Source organism: Barbus barbus (assembly GCF_936440315.1).
Source record: "Barbus barbus genome assembly, chromosome: 20".
In the NCBI taxonomy this organism is placed as follows: Eukaryota; Metazoa; Chordata; class Actinopteri; order Cypriniformes; family Cyprinidae; genus Barbus; species Barbus barbus.
The window spans coordinates 13,362,035-13,383,340 of NC_136748.1; the positions used below are offsets into that span (position 1 = coordinate 13,362,035).

The 21,306-nt window shown below is 36.7% G+C and overlaps 3 protein-coding genes across 16 annotated transcripts; 1 reads left to right on the top strand and 2 right to left on the bottom strand.

Moving 5' to 3' along the window:
• Positions 1–3,774: 3,774 nt before the first annotated feature.
• On the bottom strand, positions 3,775–4,527 carry LOC306886717 (synaptosomal-associated protein 23-like; the record flags this gene model as incomplete). Its single annotated transcript, XM_079444046.1, has 3 exons — positions 3,775–3,847; positions 4,039–4,226; positions 4,417–4,527. The coding sequence occupies 3 exons, from the start codon at positions 4,525–4,527 to the stop codon at positions 3,775–3,777; spliced, it is 372 nt and encodes a 123-aa protein (XP_079300172.1).
• A 6,419-nt stretch (positions 4,528–10,946) lies between these two features.
• Positions 10,947–17,366, bottom strand: LOC306886586 (synaptosomal-associated protein 23-like). Of its 4 annotated transcripts, none has more exons than XM_079443815.1 (9): positions 17,207–17,366; positions 17,013–17,118; positions 15,617–15,731; positions 14,725–14,766; positions 14,529–14,577; positions 14,270–14,387; positions 13,913–14,083; positions 13,144–13,288; positions 12,252–13,020 (listed from the first exon to the last, which is right to left on the bottom strand). In XM_079443815.1, exons 3-9 carry the CDS (start codon positions 15,671–15,673, stop codon positions 12,961–12,963), a joined length of 642 nt encoding a protein of 213 aa, XP_079299941.1. In that variant the 5' UTR covers positions 15,674–15,731; positions 17,013–17,118; positions 17,207–17,366; the 3' UTR covers positions 12,252–12,960. The 4 variants fall into 4 exon arrangements, with proteins under 4 accessions (XP_079299939.1, XP_079299941.1, XP_079299942.1 ...); XM_079443816.1 differs by having other exon boundaries at positions 17,057–17,118; positions 17,207–17,336; XM_079443813.1 differs by lacking the exon at positions 17,013–17,118 and having other exon boundaries at positions 10,947–13,020; positions 17,207–17,329.
• On the top strand, positions 16,627–21,186 carry LOC306886587 (coiled-coil domain-containing protein 28A-like). 11 transcript variants are annotated; one of them, XM_079443826.1, is made up of 6 exons: positions 16,627–16,644; positions 18,851–19,019; positions 19,123–19,286; positions 19,366–19,520; positions 19,624–19,646; positions 20,537–21,186. In XM_079443826.1, exons 2-6 carry the CDS (start codon positions 18,868–18,870, stop codon positions 20,589–20,591), a joined length of 549 nt encoding a protein of 182 aa, XP_079299952.1. In that variant the 5' UTR covers positions 16,627–16,644; positions 18,851–18,867; the 3' UTR covers positions 20,592–21,186. The 11 variants fall into 11 exon arrangements, with proteins under 11 accessions (XP_079299952.1, XP_079299951.1, XP_079299949.1 ...); XM_079443825.1 differs by lacking the exon at positions 16,627–16,644 and adding an exon at positions 16,656–16,897; XM_079443823.1 differs by lacking the exon at positions 16,627–16,644 and adding an exon at positions 17,363–17,435.
• The last annotated feature ends 120 nt before the right edge of the window (positions 21,187–21,306 follow it).

Consider the following 21,306-nt stretch of genomic DNA (forward strand, 5'->3'; position numbering starts at 1 on the left):
CTTACTTTACCCAGTACAGTAGGAATACATGCTAACATTAGAAATCCAGAATTATATCCTATGTGCTATTTTATAAAACAGTTAGTTTGTTTACTTGAGTGGCATTCTGATATGAGTCCACAGGGTTTGTGTTTGTGTGTTTCAGACAGACTGTCAGCCTGTGCATTGGTAGTGAAGAATTATTTAGTGACTCTTTCTGCAAGTTACGCTAATAGATGGCGAGAAATTATTGTTTTAATGAGTGAGGCATTGAATCATTCATTAAGTCAATTTGTTCAAAACATCACTGATTCATTCAGTTATATGATTTCCCTATCTGCCCTGTCCCAAATGGTAAACTTGCAGTCTTGTGGAAAAAAGCAGATGTCCTCATTTTTATCTTAGGTTTGTAAAGGATGCTTACGAGCAACATCTTTAAGACCACTATGCACAGTCTATGTGAAGGAAATACACAAAGTGTAAATAGCAATTAGATGCTATTTACACTAAGAGAAAATAGCAGTATTTTTAGCGATATGCTATTTACACTAAGTGCAAATAGCTACAGATTCTATTTTCTCTATGTTAAATTAGCAGGATTTTCTATTTATACTACTTGTTGCAAATAGGGGCAATTATCTGCACTTGTATTGTATTACACTATAAAACAGTATGCAATAATAACATATTGAGTGTAAATTATAATTTTAATTCAAATTAAATGGATGCCACCTTTTTGGTACAATAAAGCCCTCCCTACACCTACCCTAACCCAAACGGGATATATCGCCCTCTGAAGGGCACTTCGGAGTGAAAACAATCATGGCCGCCATATTTAAGTGTCGTTCCAAACCAAAATGCTCAAAATTAACCACTTCAAAGGGCCCTTCGGACTGAAGGATTTCGAAGGGTACAACTGATGGACACTTCGGCCCCCCATGATCCTTTGCGCTTATTCTTTCCATGATGTCGGCGCCTCCGTGTGGGCATGGGATAATGACGCAGAGGACACTTCAAGAAACAGTTGTTTGGTCCCCTACACCCTTCAACCCTTCGAAGCTCTCACTCCGGAGGGTAAACTCTTTGAAGGGATTAGCGCATAGGAGCCCTTCCGAATGGAACGCAGGGTATCATTTTAAATTTTTTGGTTATTTCCTGAATTTTTATTGAAAATAAATGCCTTTACGATGTGATAAGAGATTTGAAAAGGGAGAAACATAAGTTCGGCAAAAGGCGGGTTCTAACCTGGGTCGATGCGTCAAAAAGACCACGGCATGCATTTTACCATCTACACCATTAGAGCTGACGATTCATAGCGGTTTTTTATAATGGAGTGTCTATTTACGTTCTATTTAAGTGCAAATAGCCAACCTTGTTGGCAAAGACTATTTACACTAACTCTGCCCACTAACGTGTGATTAGGTTAGTCAACTCTTAAAAAAGACACTATGTCAGTGGCATAAGTGGTAAGGCACATACTTTTTGATGCGATCGACCCGAGTTCAAACCTGCCTTTTGTCTAACTTTTTTTCTCCCTTTTCAAATCTCATATCGCATTGGACAGACATTTATTTTTTTTTAAAAAGAAGAAAATAATCAAAAAGGGGAAAATAAAGTATCCGGTAGGGTTAGGGTAGGTGTTGGGAGGGCTTTATTGTCCCAATAACGTGGCTTCCATTTACACTCAATACCTTATTATTGCGTACTGTTTACTACAATACTGAGGTACAGATAATTGCCACTATTTGCAATAAGTAATATAAATAGCAGAAAATCCTGCTATTTTAACATAGTGTAAATAGAATCTATAGCTATGTGCACTTAGTGGAAATAGCATATCGTTAAGAAATACTGCTATTTTCACTTGGTGTAAGTAGAATCCATTGCTATTTGCACTTAGTGTAAATAGTATCTATCGCTAAAAAATATATATGCTATTTGCACAGTGTAAATAAATAGTAGGCTATCTATCGCTATTTACACTTAGTGCAAATAGCCGCTGCCTTATTTATAACTGTTTTTGACAACAAAAATAGTCTGTAAATGGCAATGTTGTGTTTAAGATGTAAGTTCCTCAATATTAACATGTTGTTCATTGGACTGTTGTGTAAAATATCACAGTTGTGATGTTGGTCTGAATATCACTACATGTAATACAGTTTAGAGCTACTTCCGAAAGGTCTACCCGTCATAGGTATCTCTGAAAAAAAAGAGGAGTCTAAAATGTTGGGCTGCTTGATATAGAACTAAGACAGAAGCAAACTCTGCTGCTCATAGCCACATAAAATAATGTGGTAGGCCAAAGAAGACCACTACTAACATAGCTAACTAGAAAAATCTCTCATGTGATGAGAAAAACACAGGCGATGAGAACAGGTGTTATAACTCATGGTTAGTCAGTATGTACTATCAAGTATAAACTTAAGGGGAAATAGTATAAATACATTTTAGGGATACTATTATATAATACTAAACAGTGGTCATTACATAAATTAGAAGAAAGTACACAAACAAGCCTGCAAGCGAAGCTGGCATGTGAGTTTACAGAACCCTTGGCTAGATTGTAAAAATGGGTTCTGCTACTGTAAAAATGCAAATATTCATATAGTAAACGTATCAGCAATTCAACTGGCAGTGGCAAAGAAATGGCTTTCCTTTACTGAAGTGTCCCCTTTGAGAACTCAAATGGTGACAGCGATAGCTAGAAAAACAAGGATAATTAATCGGAAATGTTTTATTTTGCTTTCATATTTTATGATCAGTTTTGAGAAAATTCTCTAACATAAGCAGAGAGTAAGCGGCATTCTTCTTCAGGCTTCCATCTTAGGAAGCACTTACTGTAGTTGGATTTCAGAACAGTCTAACAGCAACCTCTGCTGGTCATTCGAACACAAAGGCCAGGGCCCTTAAAATTAAAAGTACAACATGAGGAAATTATGATTTATTGACATGATCATTTTGACAGTTTGGTTTATTAGAATGAAAGTGATTCATTCACTGACATTTTTTTGAAGCATTAGCTTATTTATAGTTTACATCCTAATCTGACCGGTCATATGGACACTTCTCATTTTGTCCAGAGAATATTAGACATGCACTTCAGTCAAAAGCTTTCCAAAGGCTCAATCATTCTAAAGTCTCATTAAGCAAATTACTGAAGGCTACAGCACTGCCCTGCAATTTACAAACATCAAGATAATAATGACAACAATAAAAAGGCACTTATGGCACCCAAAGTGTTAAAGTCACGATGAAATGTTAGTAGCAGATCTTTTCTTCCATATGTTGATGTACATCTGAGTGAAATGGATTATAGAAAAAGCAAAAAAAATAAATAAATCAAATTTTTTTTAGGATGAGAACTATGGATGTGGGCCTGCATTCTCAAATGAATTGTTCACACTAACGTCTATAGAAAATACATAGTGCAAATTTTCATTTCATGCTTAATTTAACTTTTGGTGGTCCTTTCTGTATTTCTCTTATTGGTGTTTCCTGGCTTGTTTTTCCATGAGCAGCAACTTCACTTGTAATTGTAATCTGGCAAAAAAAAAAAAAAACTATTTACATTTATATTTGTTTACTTAATAAACAGAAACTTACAAAATGTCAGTGTGAAAAATAGAAGTTGTCACTAAGGTGTGTTCTGCTAGCTACTGTAGATCTAAATCTGTAGTCACAAATACACTTTACCTCAGTGAAGAAACTTAATTGTAACCGTACCTCATTATTGACATGATCAGTTATTTGGATTTGATCTTCAATCTTGATGCTCAAGTCCAGTGCCATGTTTTTTTAAATCTCAACGTGGTTGACCACCTGACTTAGATTCTCTTCCATCTCATCTTCTCGATCATCATTTGTTATTCTTACAGAAACAAAACAAGCATCACTTGAATTTCAAGACCTTTAAGGCCTTAAAATTAACATCTATTAGGTATGAATATCTTATGCCACAAAACCGCAAATCTCCAGCTAACTTCATCATATGAAATGACAGTCACATTGGATCACTATGAGAACTGGATTATGTCACTCTCAGTGCTGTTTTTCCTTCACCTCTTGATGTAGGGGCCAGTGGGGGCCGCTGACCCAGCAACAACAGCCTGCCCATTACGAACGGCAGTCGGTTGGCTGGATACCACCTTCTGCTTGCTTTCCTTTGGTTCCCTAACCTGCTTTTTTCTCCAGTCACTCTCGGTGGACTTGAGTCTATAAAACAATCCATTCAAATCCAAAGATATACACTGACGAATATAATATAATATAAGCACTGAGGTGAAAACCTTAAACTAAACGTGACAATTTAGTTTATTTTCCTTGCTGAAATGGTCAGATTAGACCAGCATGGCAAAGTTGGTTTATGCTGGTTAGTGTTGTTTTAAGGCTAATCTAGGTGAACTTCAAATATATAACTCATTGTTATACATAAGATACTGGCAATGCTCTAGCCATCCTGTTACATGGGCACAAACACAGGCCACAGCATTTGGACAATTCATTCAGGTTTTTTCGAGCTTGTTTCATGTCCTGCTTGATCGGGTCCATTTCCCGTTCCACATTGTTTAGTTTTTCTAACATAAAGAAAAAGAGAATAATAATAAGAAAAAGTGTGTGGCAGTCACATTAGCAAAATTTCTACTAAATATCACAGGCAAAAAAGGGTATAGTATAGTGTATTATTAGTGTTGGGATGTAATTACAAAATAAATATAATTGTAATCAGTTAAAGTTACTGAAAAATGATTAAATTAGTTACTTATGAAAATGTTAATGATTACAAAGGGGGTTAAATCTGAATATGTTTACACACTTATAGATTTGATTGATTTCTTTTCCAAATTACATTGACTGCTGTAAACTATGAGACACCAATGTTTCGGGAGTTTAGTACACAGAATAGGACACATGCTTATTCGATAACTGTTTTATTTCCTATTTGGGTTTATGTATATGCTTTACTTTTTGTTTAACATTAAAGGTCATTGCATACTGAGTCCGAAATTCTCGTTCGAAAATTTCACGTTAAAAAATAAATACGACCTCATGTTGTGTCAATCATGTTTACACACTGCCTCCAAAAATTTTGTCCGTCATAAAAAATTTGGATCAGATTAGATTTTCTGCGTTTTCGCATCCGTAGCCAGCATTTTGATAGGAAAAGATGACGAATACGAAAAAAATACATACGAAAAAAAAAAAGCATACGAAAATTTCAGAGTCAGTGTGAAAGGCCCTTAACTGTTTTTTCCAAGGCATTTTTAGATTCCAGTGTTTCCTGTCTATGCAAAGATTTGGTTTCAAAAACAGCATCATAGCTATGAAACTACAGTAGTCAACATTTGAAGTGGATCAAAAAAGTTCATCAAAGTTGTCCTAAGACAAGAGCGGGTATTGTTTTGGTTTTAGGACAACTTTGATTAAATGGTTTTGATCCACTTCAAATGTTGACTACTGTATATCTTGTTATGATTTAAAATCTGTATTTAACCTCAGAATGATCTCAGAGCAAGTCTGATTTTGTGGCGGATGTGCTTTAAAATTAAAATATTATAATTTTAATTCAAGTGATGAAGGATTTTGAAAGTGTACTGTAAGGTTAACCCTGCTTGGTTTACATTTTTGAAAATGATAAACAGTTGAAAACACAATTTAGAAAAGCAATCAAATGTAATTAGTTACATTAATAAAGTAATTGAAAGTTACACCACTTATTACATTTTAAATAGGGTAACTTGTAATCTGTAACCTATTAAATATAGACAGCATGTTACATGTCCCACCAGAGACAGTAATATATTGGATCACTGTTACACCACAATAAAGAATGCATATCACTCTGTTCCAAGGGCAGCTTTGGGGCTCTCTGATCACTGCCTGGTTCATCTTACACCAACCTACAGGCAAAAACTTAAATCTGCTAAACCTGTAGTAAAGACTGTAAAGAGATGGACCAACAAGACAGAGCGGGTTTTACAAGCCAGTCTCGACCTTACTGATTGGACTGTTTTTGAAGCTGCTGCCACCCATCTGGATGAGCTCACAGAGACTGTAACATCTTATATCAGTTTCTGTGAGGATATGTGCATTCCTACCAGGACTCATTTAACCTACAACAAAGACAAATCGTGGTTAGCTGCAAAACTCAGACAGCTCCGTCAGGCCAAATAATATGCCTACAGGAAGGGGGACAAAGTCTTGTATAAACAAGCCAAATACACACTGGAAAAGGAGATCAGAGTGGCAAAGAGGAATTGTTCTGAAAAGCTAAGGATTCACTTCACTTCCAGCGACTCAGCATCAGTGTGGAAAGGTCAAAAAGAGATCACCAACTACAAGACACCATCCCCCAGCACTGTGGAGAATCAACAACTGGCAGACGATCTGAATGAGTTCTACTGCAGGTTTGAAAAAAACACCCCACACCCGCCCTGAACACCTCTCCACACAACCATAACACCTCCAGCCACCCCCCTCTCCCCCACACCTGCAATTCAGATCAGCAAAGACGATGCCAGGTCTTCCAGGAAGCAGGCCCAGATGGTGTCACACCAGCCTGTCTGAAAACCTGTGCTGACCAGCTGGCCCCCATCTTCACTCAGATCTTCAACAGATCACTGGAACTGTGTGAAGTCCTTCATGCTTCAAACACTCCATCATCATCCCCATCCCACAGAAATCCAAAATTACTGGACTAAATGTCTACAGACCTGTGACTCTAACGTCTGTGGTCATGAAGTCATTTGAAAAACTGGTGCTGGCCAGTTGTAAGAATAGCCAAGCAATGGCAAATGTGACTGCAGCTAAGAGAGATTTCATGACTCTCCTGTGTACCCTAAACAACATCCATATAGATCTATAGTGTGTGAACAGGCCTCGAAAATGTGGGATATTGAGGTAGACATCAGAAATCAGGAGTATTGAGATCAAGGACTCACCTCCTTGCTAATCTAGCAGAGTCATTGTTTTCACCCCAATGTTATAACTCTGCAAAAATACACACGCTTCAAGTTCAACTCAAAGCATATAAAAGTTTACACACACACACACACACACACGCACGTATATATACAAACACATATATACATACACAAATATATTTGAAATACATTTATTTTGGGCTAAGTATACAAGTACATTTACATATATATGTGCTTCATAAAAATAACCTGCAATTGTACTTTAGTATATACTAAACTGGTATACTTAATTGTCTGTTACAATTGGAACAGCTAATTTTGTACTTAATGTACTTTAATTGTGTGGAAGTAGTGCTGACGTCCAACTAAAATATACTCAAGTATATTCGATTGTGCTAAAGAACTACTGTTAGTATTCTTAAGGTAAATTTTAAATATCTTGCATTTAAAGACTGATATTATACAGAGATGATAAAGTCCTGATTAATAGTGATATTAACCAGTTTAACCAATGATACATGAGTACTCCTTAAAAACATGATGAAGAAAACCCAAAGCCATAATTTATTTAAAATAGTTATTTCATACTATGTATACTTCAAATCCATGAACATATTTTTTGACATATCACTTAATGCTTATATAAAATTATAATTAAACTTTGTTTGGAGTATTTCTTTACTACACAATGCACATTTCTTAATATTATGCCTAAAAAGTGTTTTAAAATAAGACCTCTTATGTCATTTGTACCATTCGTCTAGTGCTTTAAGTGACTGAAACACAAATACAAAGACAGTTAGTTAGTCAAACTTTAACGTCAAATATTTATGAAAGCTTGTTTACACCATGTGATAAAGGAAATAAATAAGGTAACTGTGAATTTTCTTCTTGAAATTCTGAGCTTATCTATCCCAATTCTGCCATCAGAATTGTTGCAATTCTAAAAGAAAAAAGTATTTGCTAGATTTTAACTAGTGCTTGCTGAGAAAAAGTATGTTAAATATTTCAGATGAATGAAGAGTGAATGCACACTGATACTTCTGATAAACTATGGTTGAACAAAACTATTTCCACACTTCTCACTAAACCATATTTGTGACCCTGGACCACAAAACCAGTCATAAGTGTAAATTTTTCAAAATAAATAAGCTTTCCATCTATGTATGGTTAGTTAGGATCGGACAATATTTGGCCGAGAGACAACTATTTGAAAATCTGGAATCTGAGGGTGCAAAAAAATTCAAAATATTGAGAAAATCGCCTTTAAAGTTGTCCAAATGAAGTTCTTAGCAATGCATATTACTAATCAAAAATTAAGTGTTGATATATTTACAGTACGAAATTTACAATATATCTTCATGGAACATGATCTTTACTTAATATCCTAATGATTTTTGGCATAAAAGAAAAATAAATATTTTTGACCCATACAACATATTTTTGGCTATTGCTACAAATATACCCCAGCGACTTAAGACTGGTTTTGTGGTCCAGGGACACATTTGATCTGGAAAATAACTAGATGGGGCAAAAGAAGTATTTTTATTTTCAGACTACAGAAATGAAAGAATGAATGAAAAGAATGAAAGCTTTCATATGAGCTGGGAATTTTACAGGAACTTGAAAACAGCAACTAATAAAAGACCAAGAAGGATTCATCTCATTTTCTTATACTGTACATCCTTGTGGAATCAAATAACAAATTCACCTCATTTGTTACATGGTTGGCTTTAGTTGCCATCTCCTCCACTGACATGTCTGCCATTCTGCTGAACTGGAATTCTGCTGGGATTTTACATACACTCTGGAAAAAATGTAAGTCAAGTCAAATGTAAGATTATATATTTGCATATAAACAAAGACTGAAAAAACTATTCTTAGCCTGCCAATCAGAAATTATAATAATAGAATGTAATGCATATCATGGTATGGTTTATTCAAAACAAACTTTTTCTCTAATTATGCACAGCAGAATTTCAGAAAAAGTAAAAGTGAGGATCATCAACAAACTAGAATATTTAGCTACTTTTATAATATTTAACTAATATTTATTTGAGCTCCTGTAAGTGCATGTGTATCTGTGAACTTACTCTATTGTGATGATTCAGTGTTGTGATGATTCAGTTGTACATGTTAACGTTTCCTCTTTGCATCACAAAAATCCCTCAGAGAGAGTTATGGGTATGCAAAATGAGAAACAGCATATTTACATAACTTCTCATAGTGACTTAGTCAGGAAGGGGCTTTTGAAGGTACTTGCCCACCACTTAACCATATCCCACCTCAACATACACCTCTGACATTTGCTTCAGACCAGAGCTTTGAATATACAACTCTGAAGTTGTATGTTTTTTTAAATCACTTGTATGTTGATGAACGAATAGTTGAAGCCATAGAGTTCAAGTCAAGTCAAGTCAATATTATTTGTATAGCGCTTTTAACAAAGCAAATTGTGTCAAAGCAGCTTTACATCAGTTTGATATAAAGCTGGGTGGCTTTATATCAGCTTTACAGTATTTAGACGGGGAAATAGTTTGTAGAAATAGTGTCATTCTCCTCTGGCCAGACAAAATCAGCTGTTTAAATCTAGGCTAAAGCAGAGTCAGATTGTGCAAAGGACTCATCTGGTTCCTGTGGTCTTGTCCCGATGGCCGTCTAGGAGACAGGGTCTTCACTGGGGATCAATCTCTGGGGCTCATCTAGTTGTCCTGGTCTCCGCTGACGGGTCAACTGCACTGACCATCTGATCAGGATACAGTCAGGAACTGGGTGGCTACGGTTACCTCGGAATAAGAAAGAAACAGACTAATATTAGCGTAGATGCCATTCTTCAAACGATGTAACAAGTACATTGGGTGTTTTAGAAAGTGTTCCCGGTTCCGGTTGACCTAATTAATGCAGCCTAACAATCCTTTAATTGATTTGAATTATAGAAATGCCATAGTGTATTATGTGTAAACCAGGTTAAAGAGATGGGTCTTTAATCTAGATTTAAACTGACAGAGTGTGTCTGTTTCCCGAACAGCGTTAGGTAGATTGTTCCAGAGTTTGGGCACTAAATAGGAAAACGATCTCCCGTCCGCAGTTGATTTTGATATTCTAGGTATTATCAAATGGCCAGAGTTTTGAGATCGCAGTGGACATGAAGGACCAGTGGGGATTTCTTTAAGACTGCAAGGGCAGCTCGGCTTCCCCTATAATGTCAAAAAATTAATGGTCAAACATGTACTATTGTGTTAACATTTTATTGATTGAAAATGCGTTAAAACACGTTAATCTCGAAGACGAATTCGTTCAGAATCAGCTACATATAGCAGGTGACACGATTTCCTTCTCATATATTCCCGTAGCATCAGTGTATTTCCCTGTTGAAGCCCAGCGTCCATTGACTTCTATGGGGCTGCTTTGAACAGTTTTTTTCAGTGCTTCGAAACTAGACGCTCATTGGATAAATGCTGCGATTATGTCCCGCCCCGGACGCTCAGCGTCTCTGGGGGTGAATGGAGGAGTGGGCAGTGCTGGACTCCGGGCTTCTGCGTGTTGATTGGAGGGTCTGTCGAAAGACTGCATCTCCTTTTGATTGACAGCGATTGTGTCCTATAAGAAGTCGCTGATGCTGACGCTATTCGAGCCAGTGTTGCAAACTTAGCGACTTTTCAGACCACCCTAGCGACCTTTTTCCCCAAAAGCGACTAGCGACAAATCTAGCGACTTCTTTGACAAACCTAAGCGAGTCTCTGTGATCGCTGGTAGCTGCCGCAGTGTGCGGCTGAGAGGAGCGTTCAATTCAAATAGATATTATGTTGCTTCTCTAATTTTACATGCATCTAATTTATAGCCGAAACCACAGCACAGGAATTGTCTTATCTTGTGAGTAATATTTGATTCCATCAGACGACGGCTCGCTCGATTATAAATTAGGATTTTTGTGCAGACTAACTTCTTGGAAGGGAGAGCTAGTTATGTATTCTTAAAGGGCTGCGTTTCAGTCACTATTTCATATTTATCCCGTTGACTGACAACATAAACAGTAAAATATATAAAGGAAAACAGTTTTATTGAGAATTTGGCTACATCAAAATACAGTATGAGCACAGAGAGACAAACAAATGTGAAAGGCTAAATTTCAACGCCACTGACATCAATTCCATATGACAGTATTAAATAGAGTATGATTTCGACAATGAGTAGGTCCTGACACCTGTTGTTTAACACCAATGGAGTTTAAAATATCTATAAATGCTGATACCAACAAATCTTTTTCATTATCAACATGGATATTAAAATCACCAGCTAGGACAATTAGAGTTACATATCTAAAATTATTAGATAATTCTTGTGGGCAACCATTCTTAACAGGAAGCAAGATGGCACAAATGGGGCTGGGAAAATGTAACTGATAAAAGATCTCAATGCCAAATCAAAGTTCAGCCCATCACAAGAAGAAACTAAACCAGGGAGATGAAGGGAATCCTCTTATCTGTATCCTGTATGCTGAAATTTTTCCTCAGATTTTGTTTTTATCGTCCGATGTGGTATTACATTTGTCAGACTCTCAGGGAACAAGGCTGGCTGATAACTTGAGGCCAGTTCCTCCAGGCTCCACAGCATATGTGGACCTTCCTCAGCAGTCTCTTAAACAGCAGACATAGAAAGTCTCGAAGGGAGTTGAAACAAAGGCACTGTCCTAGTTCTTGAGGCCTCAAATGTTTCAAATAACTAGGCTACTATGTAATCCTCTGTCCTAAGAATCAGTCCAAGTAAAACTATCCATGAAAAAGATGAAAGCTGGAATTAACAGAAAACAGTCCTCAGCAATCAGCCATTGTAGGCTAAGAAAGACCATACAGACATTAGATTTCTTTTAAAAGAATGTCTTTGTAAAAGTTGAAAATAATGTTGTTATAAACATATATATCTTATATGGCCTAGTTGTTCTACTTGCTACATAATGAGGAATAATATTAGCAATACAGACAGTAGAGATAAAATTATTGTCCTTTTAATCTTGCCATTCCAAACACTTCTGTTATGATGCATCATTTTTCATAACTGGTGAGAGCCCACCATTAAGTGGTCAATTCCAGTCATTCCAATAGAAACCCACGTAATCCCGAATTTCAAAACTTTTCCCCTTGCAGATTTTGCATCAGGTTCAAGTCCTTCATTCGACTTTGTTTCATTGCCTAAAGAAATGTGCTAGATTAGACCTTGTTGCAAAATGAACCATATTTCATTTCACCATAAAATAACTAAGTAATGTGACAGTGCCCTCTACTGGTAAAGTCACTTCTACACACACACACACACACACACACACACACACACACACAAAGAGAAAAAGCCAAGGAATGATTATACTGGCTTTATTAGCAGTAAAATAGATAATAGAAATGTCCTATTCCTATATCGCATGGTAAATTATGCCATTAAAAAGGACGCTACCATACATTTCTCCCCAAACATTGAACAGGACTAACTGTATTCACAAGGCCCATTAATGTCTTAAGATAATTAAATATAAGTATAATCAGTCACAGATCCAGCTAAACAGAAAAAAATGACAAAATCCTAACATTACTTCATTAGCTCAAACATACATCAAAGGCTATAAGGGCAGCAAACCAGAACATTAAAAGTTCTGTCGTAAGTCTTTGACCCCTCATTCAGATTAGTGAAACATTTAGCCATGTTGACTGAAGCGCAGGGAGAGGGACGGACAAAACCCATCACCATCTCGAGAGATTCGACTCCTTCCATTACAGACTGAGAAGACAGCAGTGAGCAAAGCCGCAAGAACAACTGCACTCGGTGCGTCCAGCATATTTGTCTCACATATTAAGGGTGAAGACTTGATTGTGCAGGAGGCTCTGAAACAGATCTGTGTGTGCATGTGGCTAACTATTTACAATAGAATTAACAGAATGGCAAAAAATGCACATGGCTTTGGAAGAACTTTACTCACTTGCTGCAATTCATTGCTGTGAAGCAGAAAGTGTGTGTGTGTGTGTGATATCTAACAATCAGGCTCCAGAGTGATGCTGGCAGTGTTCATTCTCTACAGAAGTTTGTTGGCTCGCTGGTTGGCTTCATCAATGCGAGCTTTATTCATATCAGCCTAGGAAAAAGAATATATATATTTTATATTAAATATATCTTATTTATATATCTTAATTTTTATTTTTTAAATGTTAGAGGTTCACTTTATTAGATGCCTAGTTGTTTGACGGTGTAGATTTACCTTATCAGTGATGCGATCAATGGTTTTGTTCTGTTTGTCAATCTCATTGCCCATATCCAAAGCCAAATTCTTGAGATTCCCGATAATGCCCCCCACATGCTCCAGATTCTCCTCCATCTCATCTTCTCGTGCATCATTTGTTACTCTTTTGGGAAAACAGAAATAGCAATAAAACATACATACCTTGAGACATAATATTGTAAGAAGCACGTTTTGCTTATGGTGACTAATCTAAACTAATATTCAGAAGCATGAATCAGCTGTAAAGATCTTAAAAAAAAAATTAAAAATACCACATACATGGAGTCAAATTGCAGATGCTTCAGCCACCAAAAATATTTAATGTGGCAGGCCCAGGGCAAAGACAATGCCTCCTAATAACACTAACAGCTAAATGCTATCAAACTGAGAACAAGACTGTAGCTTATTCTAGGTCAAAAACTGCCTGCATAGACAGGAATTCACCATCTGATTAAGCAAAATGACCAATGTTCATGTTTTGACATCTGATATTGACTGACTGGCATACAACAAAGTGGAAGCTTATTCAAAGGATGTTGCAACAGTCTAGCTCCACAAACGTTTGTACAGTAAAACCACAGAAATGAGAAGAAAGTGAGGTTTTAATGTCAGATTTCATAATCTTTTTCAAGGACATAAAGCTTAACATACAGTTTTCATTTACTTGCTTTAAACAATTGATTCCCATCAAAAGATTTAAATCTGACACTGGATGAAATCCTATTATTTAGTGCTATTTTTCCTTCACCTCTTGACGTAGGGGCCAGATGCGCCCGCTGACCCACTCGAAACCTGTCCATTGCGAACGGCAGTGGGTTGGCTGGATACAACGCCACCCTCTTTTCTCCCTGTGCTAGAGTTGTCACTACCTGTGCCCCAAGTCTTCTTATATCTCCCATCATGCTCAATAGAAGTCACTCTAAAAGAAAAGAGGCTTTTACTCCTCTCATTTACTCCTGAAAGACCTTATGACAATTCATTTAATTTCAATAAAATGCTAAGAGAATTCTCCAACAAAAATACTATTGAATTTGATAATTATATGATACAACAATGTAGAATATTTTTAATTTAAGAGCTTAGAAGTGGAGTTATAATAGCGAACCTGTCACATGGGCACACACACAGGCCACAGCATTTGGACAGATCAGTCAGGTTCTTCTCGGCCTGCCTCATGTCCTGATTGATCTGGTCCATTCCTTGATCGACTCGCCTCAGTTGCTCTAATCAAAACAGAATGAACCAGGTTGAAGACAGAGCCAGCATCTCCTAAACAAAGCTTTTATAGATTATAGCAACGATTTAATATGTGTAACAAAGTGGGTTTCAGGAATGAGGAGGAATGGAATAGTGCAGTCACTTACCTCCCTGCTCATCCAGCATGGTCATTGTTTTGACACCCGTCTCCTGGCTCTGAAAATATACAAATGCTTAAATCAAGATATATATATATATCAAATTCAAATGAGAAAAATGCAGATGGCTGTAGGCATTCTGAATCTGTACATCAAATAATAGTAACATGTTTGTCAAACCTCCAGGCTTCATTGGAAATCTTACCTCCTCTGCCATCTGTAGCATCCGCCTAGTGCTTTCAAGTGACTGAAAGAAACAAGACGCACATATTCAAAAGGTAGTCAAATCACTACGGTAATGTGACAGCACCTATTCTGTTGAACATTAATTTGAGTTCTGCATGCAAACATCAAATAAAACAATACACACTGAACAATTCAGTGCGTATTTGGCTCATAAAGCTAGAAAGGGTAGCTATACAGGTAAATACGGAATTTGTACGAAATGTGAAAAGTGCTATAACGCTATGGAACCATGCATGGAACACAAGATGTACGCAGGAACACAATGGAAAGGCAATAGCTGTGAAAAATAAACTTTTCCAACTATGGCTATTAATCCACTTTTGACCTGGGAAATTATATTCTAAGGGTGGTTAAACACTAATGGTACAATCACAGTAAAAAACATGTAATGTCAGAATGAAAAAGTGGGTGGGGGTTTCATGGATCTCTAGTTTACCCCCAGTCACCCATGCTGAGGTGCAAGAGCACAGTGTCCCCTTCATGCTATTAGTCTTTATTACAGCACACAGGCTCAAGTGAGTCCCTTCAGAGGCAGCAAGGAGAAAGAGAGAAAGAAACAAAGTGATAAGTAAAGCAAGGAAGGAGTATGTTATTATTATCTGACAATTTTTGTAGCAAGAAAATGTCAACAAGAAGACATGAGGAAAATCTTACAACTGTTAGTGCAAGAAACGTATTATAAAGTTGAAAAATAGAGGAATAAAATGGAGTAAAAGAGAAAAAGTCTTTGCAGTGACATTGCCGTCACAAACAATGAGAGAGTACATATACAGGAACTTGCAAAATCACATCTAATCAAAATAAAAGAAATTACTTTGTTATATCTCTATAGTAATAGATGACAAGCATACCTCATCTGTAACTTGGTTGGCTCTAAATGTGATGTCCTCCACTGTCATGTCTGCCATCTTGCTGGTGTCCAAGTTTGCCGCCCCTCCTGTGGCCTTAAGCTCTACGCTCTGGGGTCTGGAAGTCAGAGGTGAGAGGTCAAAGTTCAGAAGCTCATTCAATAAAATGCGTTACACCTCAGAGAACACCAAGAGGTCATAAACAGTACAGACAACACTTTTTCTCAGCACTCGCTGATAATACACCCTTAAACAAAAACTGAAAATGCGTATGTCTATGCTGTTTAAAACACTGTTAACAATGGTGTGAGATGGGTGTGTGAGAGATAAAAGAAGGGTGATGTTTCTATCAAGCTTTTGTGGATGGCGTGTTCAACATAAGATACAAGGCATTTTGGGGTAAATTTCATTGCAAAGAACCCTGAAGAGCAGAAATACTCATAAAACATTAATGAATAAACAAATACTGAGGACACTCCAGTCAATTATCGACTTGCATATAACTGTGACAGCTTACAGTATAAATCTCACATGCACTGTAGTAAAACTGTGGTAAAAAGTGCTTATGAGTGTGTAACATGTCTGTCTGCACACAGATCTCATAGATCTTTTCCTTCGTTTTTGCAGACTTTTCCGCTTTCAAATTCCAAAAAGGTAGCTGCACATCCACAAGAACGAACTTATAAGAATATTTCATCCAAAATGTTTAACTTATGTTGTTTCAAACCCATATGACTTCATTTCTAGCACAAAAAGACAAAAGATGCAACGAAAGATAATGACTGAAGCAAATTCTGCCTTTTTTTTTGTGAAAGTCACTCAGGTTTGGCACAATATGAGGGTGAACAAATGTCAGAATTTAACATTTGGGGGTAAATTATACATTAAAATGTACTTATCCAGGCTTTTTAAGAGTGTTTTAAGGGATTAACATGACCCTGAACGACACGTTACTGACTCCATTGAACATGAGAAACGCCTTTTTAAGAAATATGCATTTCCAGCTTGTCAACAAAAACCGGTTCCTGAAGGTAAGGTCATTACATCATGTCTCTCACACTATTCTCACTGTATTCTGCATCAGACAGACTATAAACAGCACTATCTGGACCTGCACTATGTTCATATAGGATTAAACTACAACATGACTCCTCTATATATAATGATCTGACAACATTCAGGAAACCATACATAACCATACAGATCTTATCAGAGTATAAATATGATGTTTAATGCTGCTGATTCCAAGATGTACGGTTTAAGGACAGCGCACAATTTTGCCAGGTAAATAAAGAAAATTGGTTAATTAAGTTACTTTGAAAGTAGGAAAGTCCTCGTGATTTCCCCAAGTCTCCAAGATCCCAACACCACTACTGACGGACAGGTTTTATTTACTTACTGTTTACTCACGATGTTTCACGGTGTTCTTTATCACTAACTTACTGATAAAAAGTGTTTGTTTATTTCAGACAGAAGTCGGTGAGTTGGTCTCGTATTCAGCTCCGCTTTGGGGAAGTAGAAACGCATTAACATCCTCTTGTTTTGAAATACTGGACGCACCCTGGTGCACGATTGTCTCGTTAAGTTACTTACTGGGGTTTATTCCAGGAAATGAGACGAATAAGACTGGAATCGATCTGTTTAAGTCTTTAGAAAGTGTTTATTGTTCACGGTGATCCAAACCCTTTCTGAAATTCCTTGACAGATTATGGCAGTGGTGCGCATGCGCGGTCACATGACAACTGATTTAGTGCGCATGCGTCAAAGAGAAGCGAGTATAACACCAGAATACATGCTGCATAATGTAAAGCGTTTATTAGAGGTAGTTATCATTTTAATAGATCACTCAATGAAAAGTTTTCGATTATTCCTGTATATGTAAAATAAAATAGGAAGAGATGTGTCTATTTCTGGTGCGTCATTTATGTAATGCATGAGTATATTAGTAATGTATAAGTAATGACGATTTTTGAAAAAATATAACATTAAAATGTAACTGGTTTGTTAAATAATATTTCAAAAGAACTAACCAGTCAGACTTCAATTTAAATCTGGATTAAATAAAAATGTTCGTGGGTAAAAATAAAATTCTTTGTAGGTTGTAGCTGTTTTTGAGAGTCGCTTTATGTTGAATTACACAACAGTGCGTCCAGTGTTATAAATCCCGGAAGTGCCTTTTGTAAACGTGCTGGTCAGCTGTACCAACTTTAGAGCAGCCTAATCTGATCGAGAATGTCTTTCAGAGGGAATACTATTACAGTCTAAGCAGTGGAGTCTTCCTTTGTGCGGTAAATTATACGTATGATATAACTGCGTGAGTTAGTACATACTAGGCATGTTTTGTCACGACACGCGTGTTATTTACATGTTGCGTGTTACTGTAAAACAGCACTAGAAACGCTCGTTAATGCACGTGATAACACTTATCACCGGGCAGTGTTTATATTAAGTTTAATTGCCAGTTTGAATAATTTTGTCGCCTGCTCATCATGAATAAAACGCTGGACGTACTGTAATCGAGGATTAAATTAGTGGTTCCGACCGGAGTCAGGGGTCCGCTTGGGGGCCTCAGCAAACTTCCGTGGAGGCTACAAAATGAAGTTAAAATGTATATTTCTTCAGATTTATATTATTTAATAATTATATTACAAAATCTTACTTTTTTTTGTATTTTTATTGTAGAACATACAGTTCTTGAAACTTCTGGAGGCACACAACTAATTGTGGTTCATTATTGTAATCTGCAAACACCCTTAGTTTCTAGTAATGCATGAGGGGCTTTTCAATGTTGTCTTGGAAGATGGGGGATCTTGGGGTTAAAAAGTTGGGAGCCAATAAATCATGTAACATTACCAAAACTAGAGCTTGTAGGGCATAATTGTCAAATATATGTTTTTATTGTAAATTCAAATCACTTTAAACTTTTCAAGCTTCTCTGCTCACAGTTTTGTTTTATTTAACTGGTTTGCACTATCTATTCTGCCTTATGCCACTTTATCTATCGCTTTCTTTATTTTTCTTCAATGTCCTCATTTGTATATCTGTATAGTTGTATGTGCATATGATTAAACTATATTTATCTGTATTTGAACGTCTACTGTCAGTGTTTAATGTTAACTGTATGCACCAAGGGTCTGAGAGTAACGCAATTTCAATTCTCTGTATGTATGTGCTGTACATGTGGAAGAATTGGCAATAAAGCAGACTTGACTTGATAAGTACTGTTTTATTCTGTAGATAATTTGGATGACACAATGGAAGAAAAAAGTAAGAAACGTAAAAGCCCCAAACCGTCTTCCAACCAGCCTCCTCCCTCAGTCACAGCACGAAAAACAACATCCAGCAGCAGATCGTTCGGTGTTGGTGGTACGGTCACACACTCCAGTCAGAGGACAAAGTATCGCAGGTGAGCGTCATCTATCATCATCATATTAAATCTGTGTAAGTTATTAAATATATTTCAATCTTCATATTTTGGTTCATTTATTCATTTTGTTTTGGGGTTTTAGGGGAGTACGAGACAAACCGAGGCCTCAGAGTCAGTCGGGTAAGAGTAATCAGTCTGCCAACACCCAGCACTCGTTTCTCACAGACGTGTCTGATGTTCAGGAGATGGAGAAGGGGCTGCTTGGCCTTCTTAATGACTTCCACTCTGGAAAATTACAAGCCTTTGGTAAGCTCTTACATCACAGTAATGCTACATTAAAGTGTGTTTACAGTTTTGATTCAAATTCAAATCTTCTCTGAATCAGGCAATGAGTGCTCCATTGATCAGATGGAGCATGTGAGAGAAATGCAGGAAACACTGGCTCGTCTGCAGTTTGACCTGTATGGAGAAGTGGATGAGCTGCCAGAAGACCAGAGGAAGTCTGCTTATGACACTAACATGGATAAACTGTTATTAAATGTAAGATAAGCAATATTAAATAGTTATTCATACATCCACAAATCAATGAGTTCTTTCATGTAATTATCCAGACTATCTAATGAACGTCACTTTTTCCCTTCAGCTGGAAGAGTTAAGCTCCTCAATGTATCCTTTCATGGTTTCACCAGTTATGTTGATGTCTTTCAACTGGATGATGTTATAGTGGTTAAGTTAAAGAAATAGTTCACCCAAAAATGATAATTTTATTGAAAATGTACTCCCCTTCAGGCCATCCAAGATGTAGTTTGTTTCTTCATTGGAACCGATTTGGAGAAATTTAGCATTACATCACTTGCTGCCCAATGGATCCTCTGCAGTGAATGGGTACCGTCACTTTTGACCAAAAGTCCATAATCCGTAATAATACTTCCTCCAGAGAAAAAGTGTAATAAGTAATCCACATGACTCCAGTTCAACAATTAACATGTTTTGAACCAAAAACCTGTTTGTTTGTAAGAAACAAATTCATCGAGGCATTTTAACTTTGCACTGTTGCTTCTGGCCAAAATACGAGTCCATAATTTCTGTCTTAAGTCAGACGAGATGTTTTTTTTTCACTGGAGAATGTAGTGTTATGGATAGAGGACTATTTTAATCAGAAGCAACAGGTTGAAGTTAAAAACCTCTCGATTAATTTATTTATTATAAACAAAGCTTTTTGCTTCACAAGATGTTAACTGATGGACTGGAGTCGTGTGGATTATTGTGATGTTTTTATTAGCTGTTTGGACTCTCGTTCTGACGGCACCCATTCACTGCAGAGGATCCAATGGTGAGCAAGTGATGTAATGTTATATTTTCTCCAAATCCATTCTAATGAAGAACAAACTCATCTTGAATGAGGGTGATTTAATTTTTGGGAAATTTTCATTTTTTTGGGTGAACTTTTCATTTTAAATTGTTCAGACTTTTTTTTTAGTTCTGTATTAATTACATAAAAGCAAGTGATTCATATGCTTTGAATGAGTATGAGTTCTTTAACTATAATTTTTTAGACAAAAGCTTAACCTTGCTGACAGTCAAGATGTCCCCAGAACTTCCAGCATATGAGCTACAAAAGCTCTACCACGGAGAATGCTGTGTGCATATTTAGCACAGAAAAGCTGTGGAGAAACACCAGTCATACAGACACTGTGGATCTTAAACTTGTAGAATTGGTCAGCTTGGCTTGTTTGCACTCTATAGTTTTATAGATATGATATCAAAGAACAAATCCAAACAGTTGTGATGCAATTCTCACTTGTCCTTCTCATCACATCATATGTTACCACAAGAAATATATGTTCATAAGGTAATCTTCGATAACATTGTGACTTCTAATCTTATGTCTTAAATGTTGCCTTGGAGTTGTACAATAGCAGCACTTTTGCATTTTCACTTTAACAAGGAACTGATGGGCTCCATTGTATTTATGTCCTGTTTTAAGGGAATAAATTGAAAGAAAATGGCAGGTTATTTTCATCAAGATGCCAGTTTCCTGAGACTGCAAAATGAAAGTAAAATAACATTGTATATTTTTGGTTATAGTCACATTTACATGTTTTATTCTGAATTGAAATGTAAAGTGTAACATAGGCTACTGGCTGGTTGTTGATTAAACTTTGTATTCATGCTTCTGTCAATAAAGTTGAAGTTGTATTACCCCACATCTGATTTCTCAATTACGTAGATTAACTGCAGTATTGATATAGTTACGCATTTTAACATAAACATGCTAAAACGATTGTCTTCGAGCAAAATCACAAGAGAAACACGATTGTTGTGA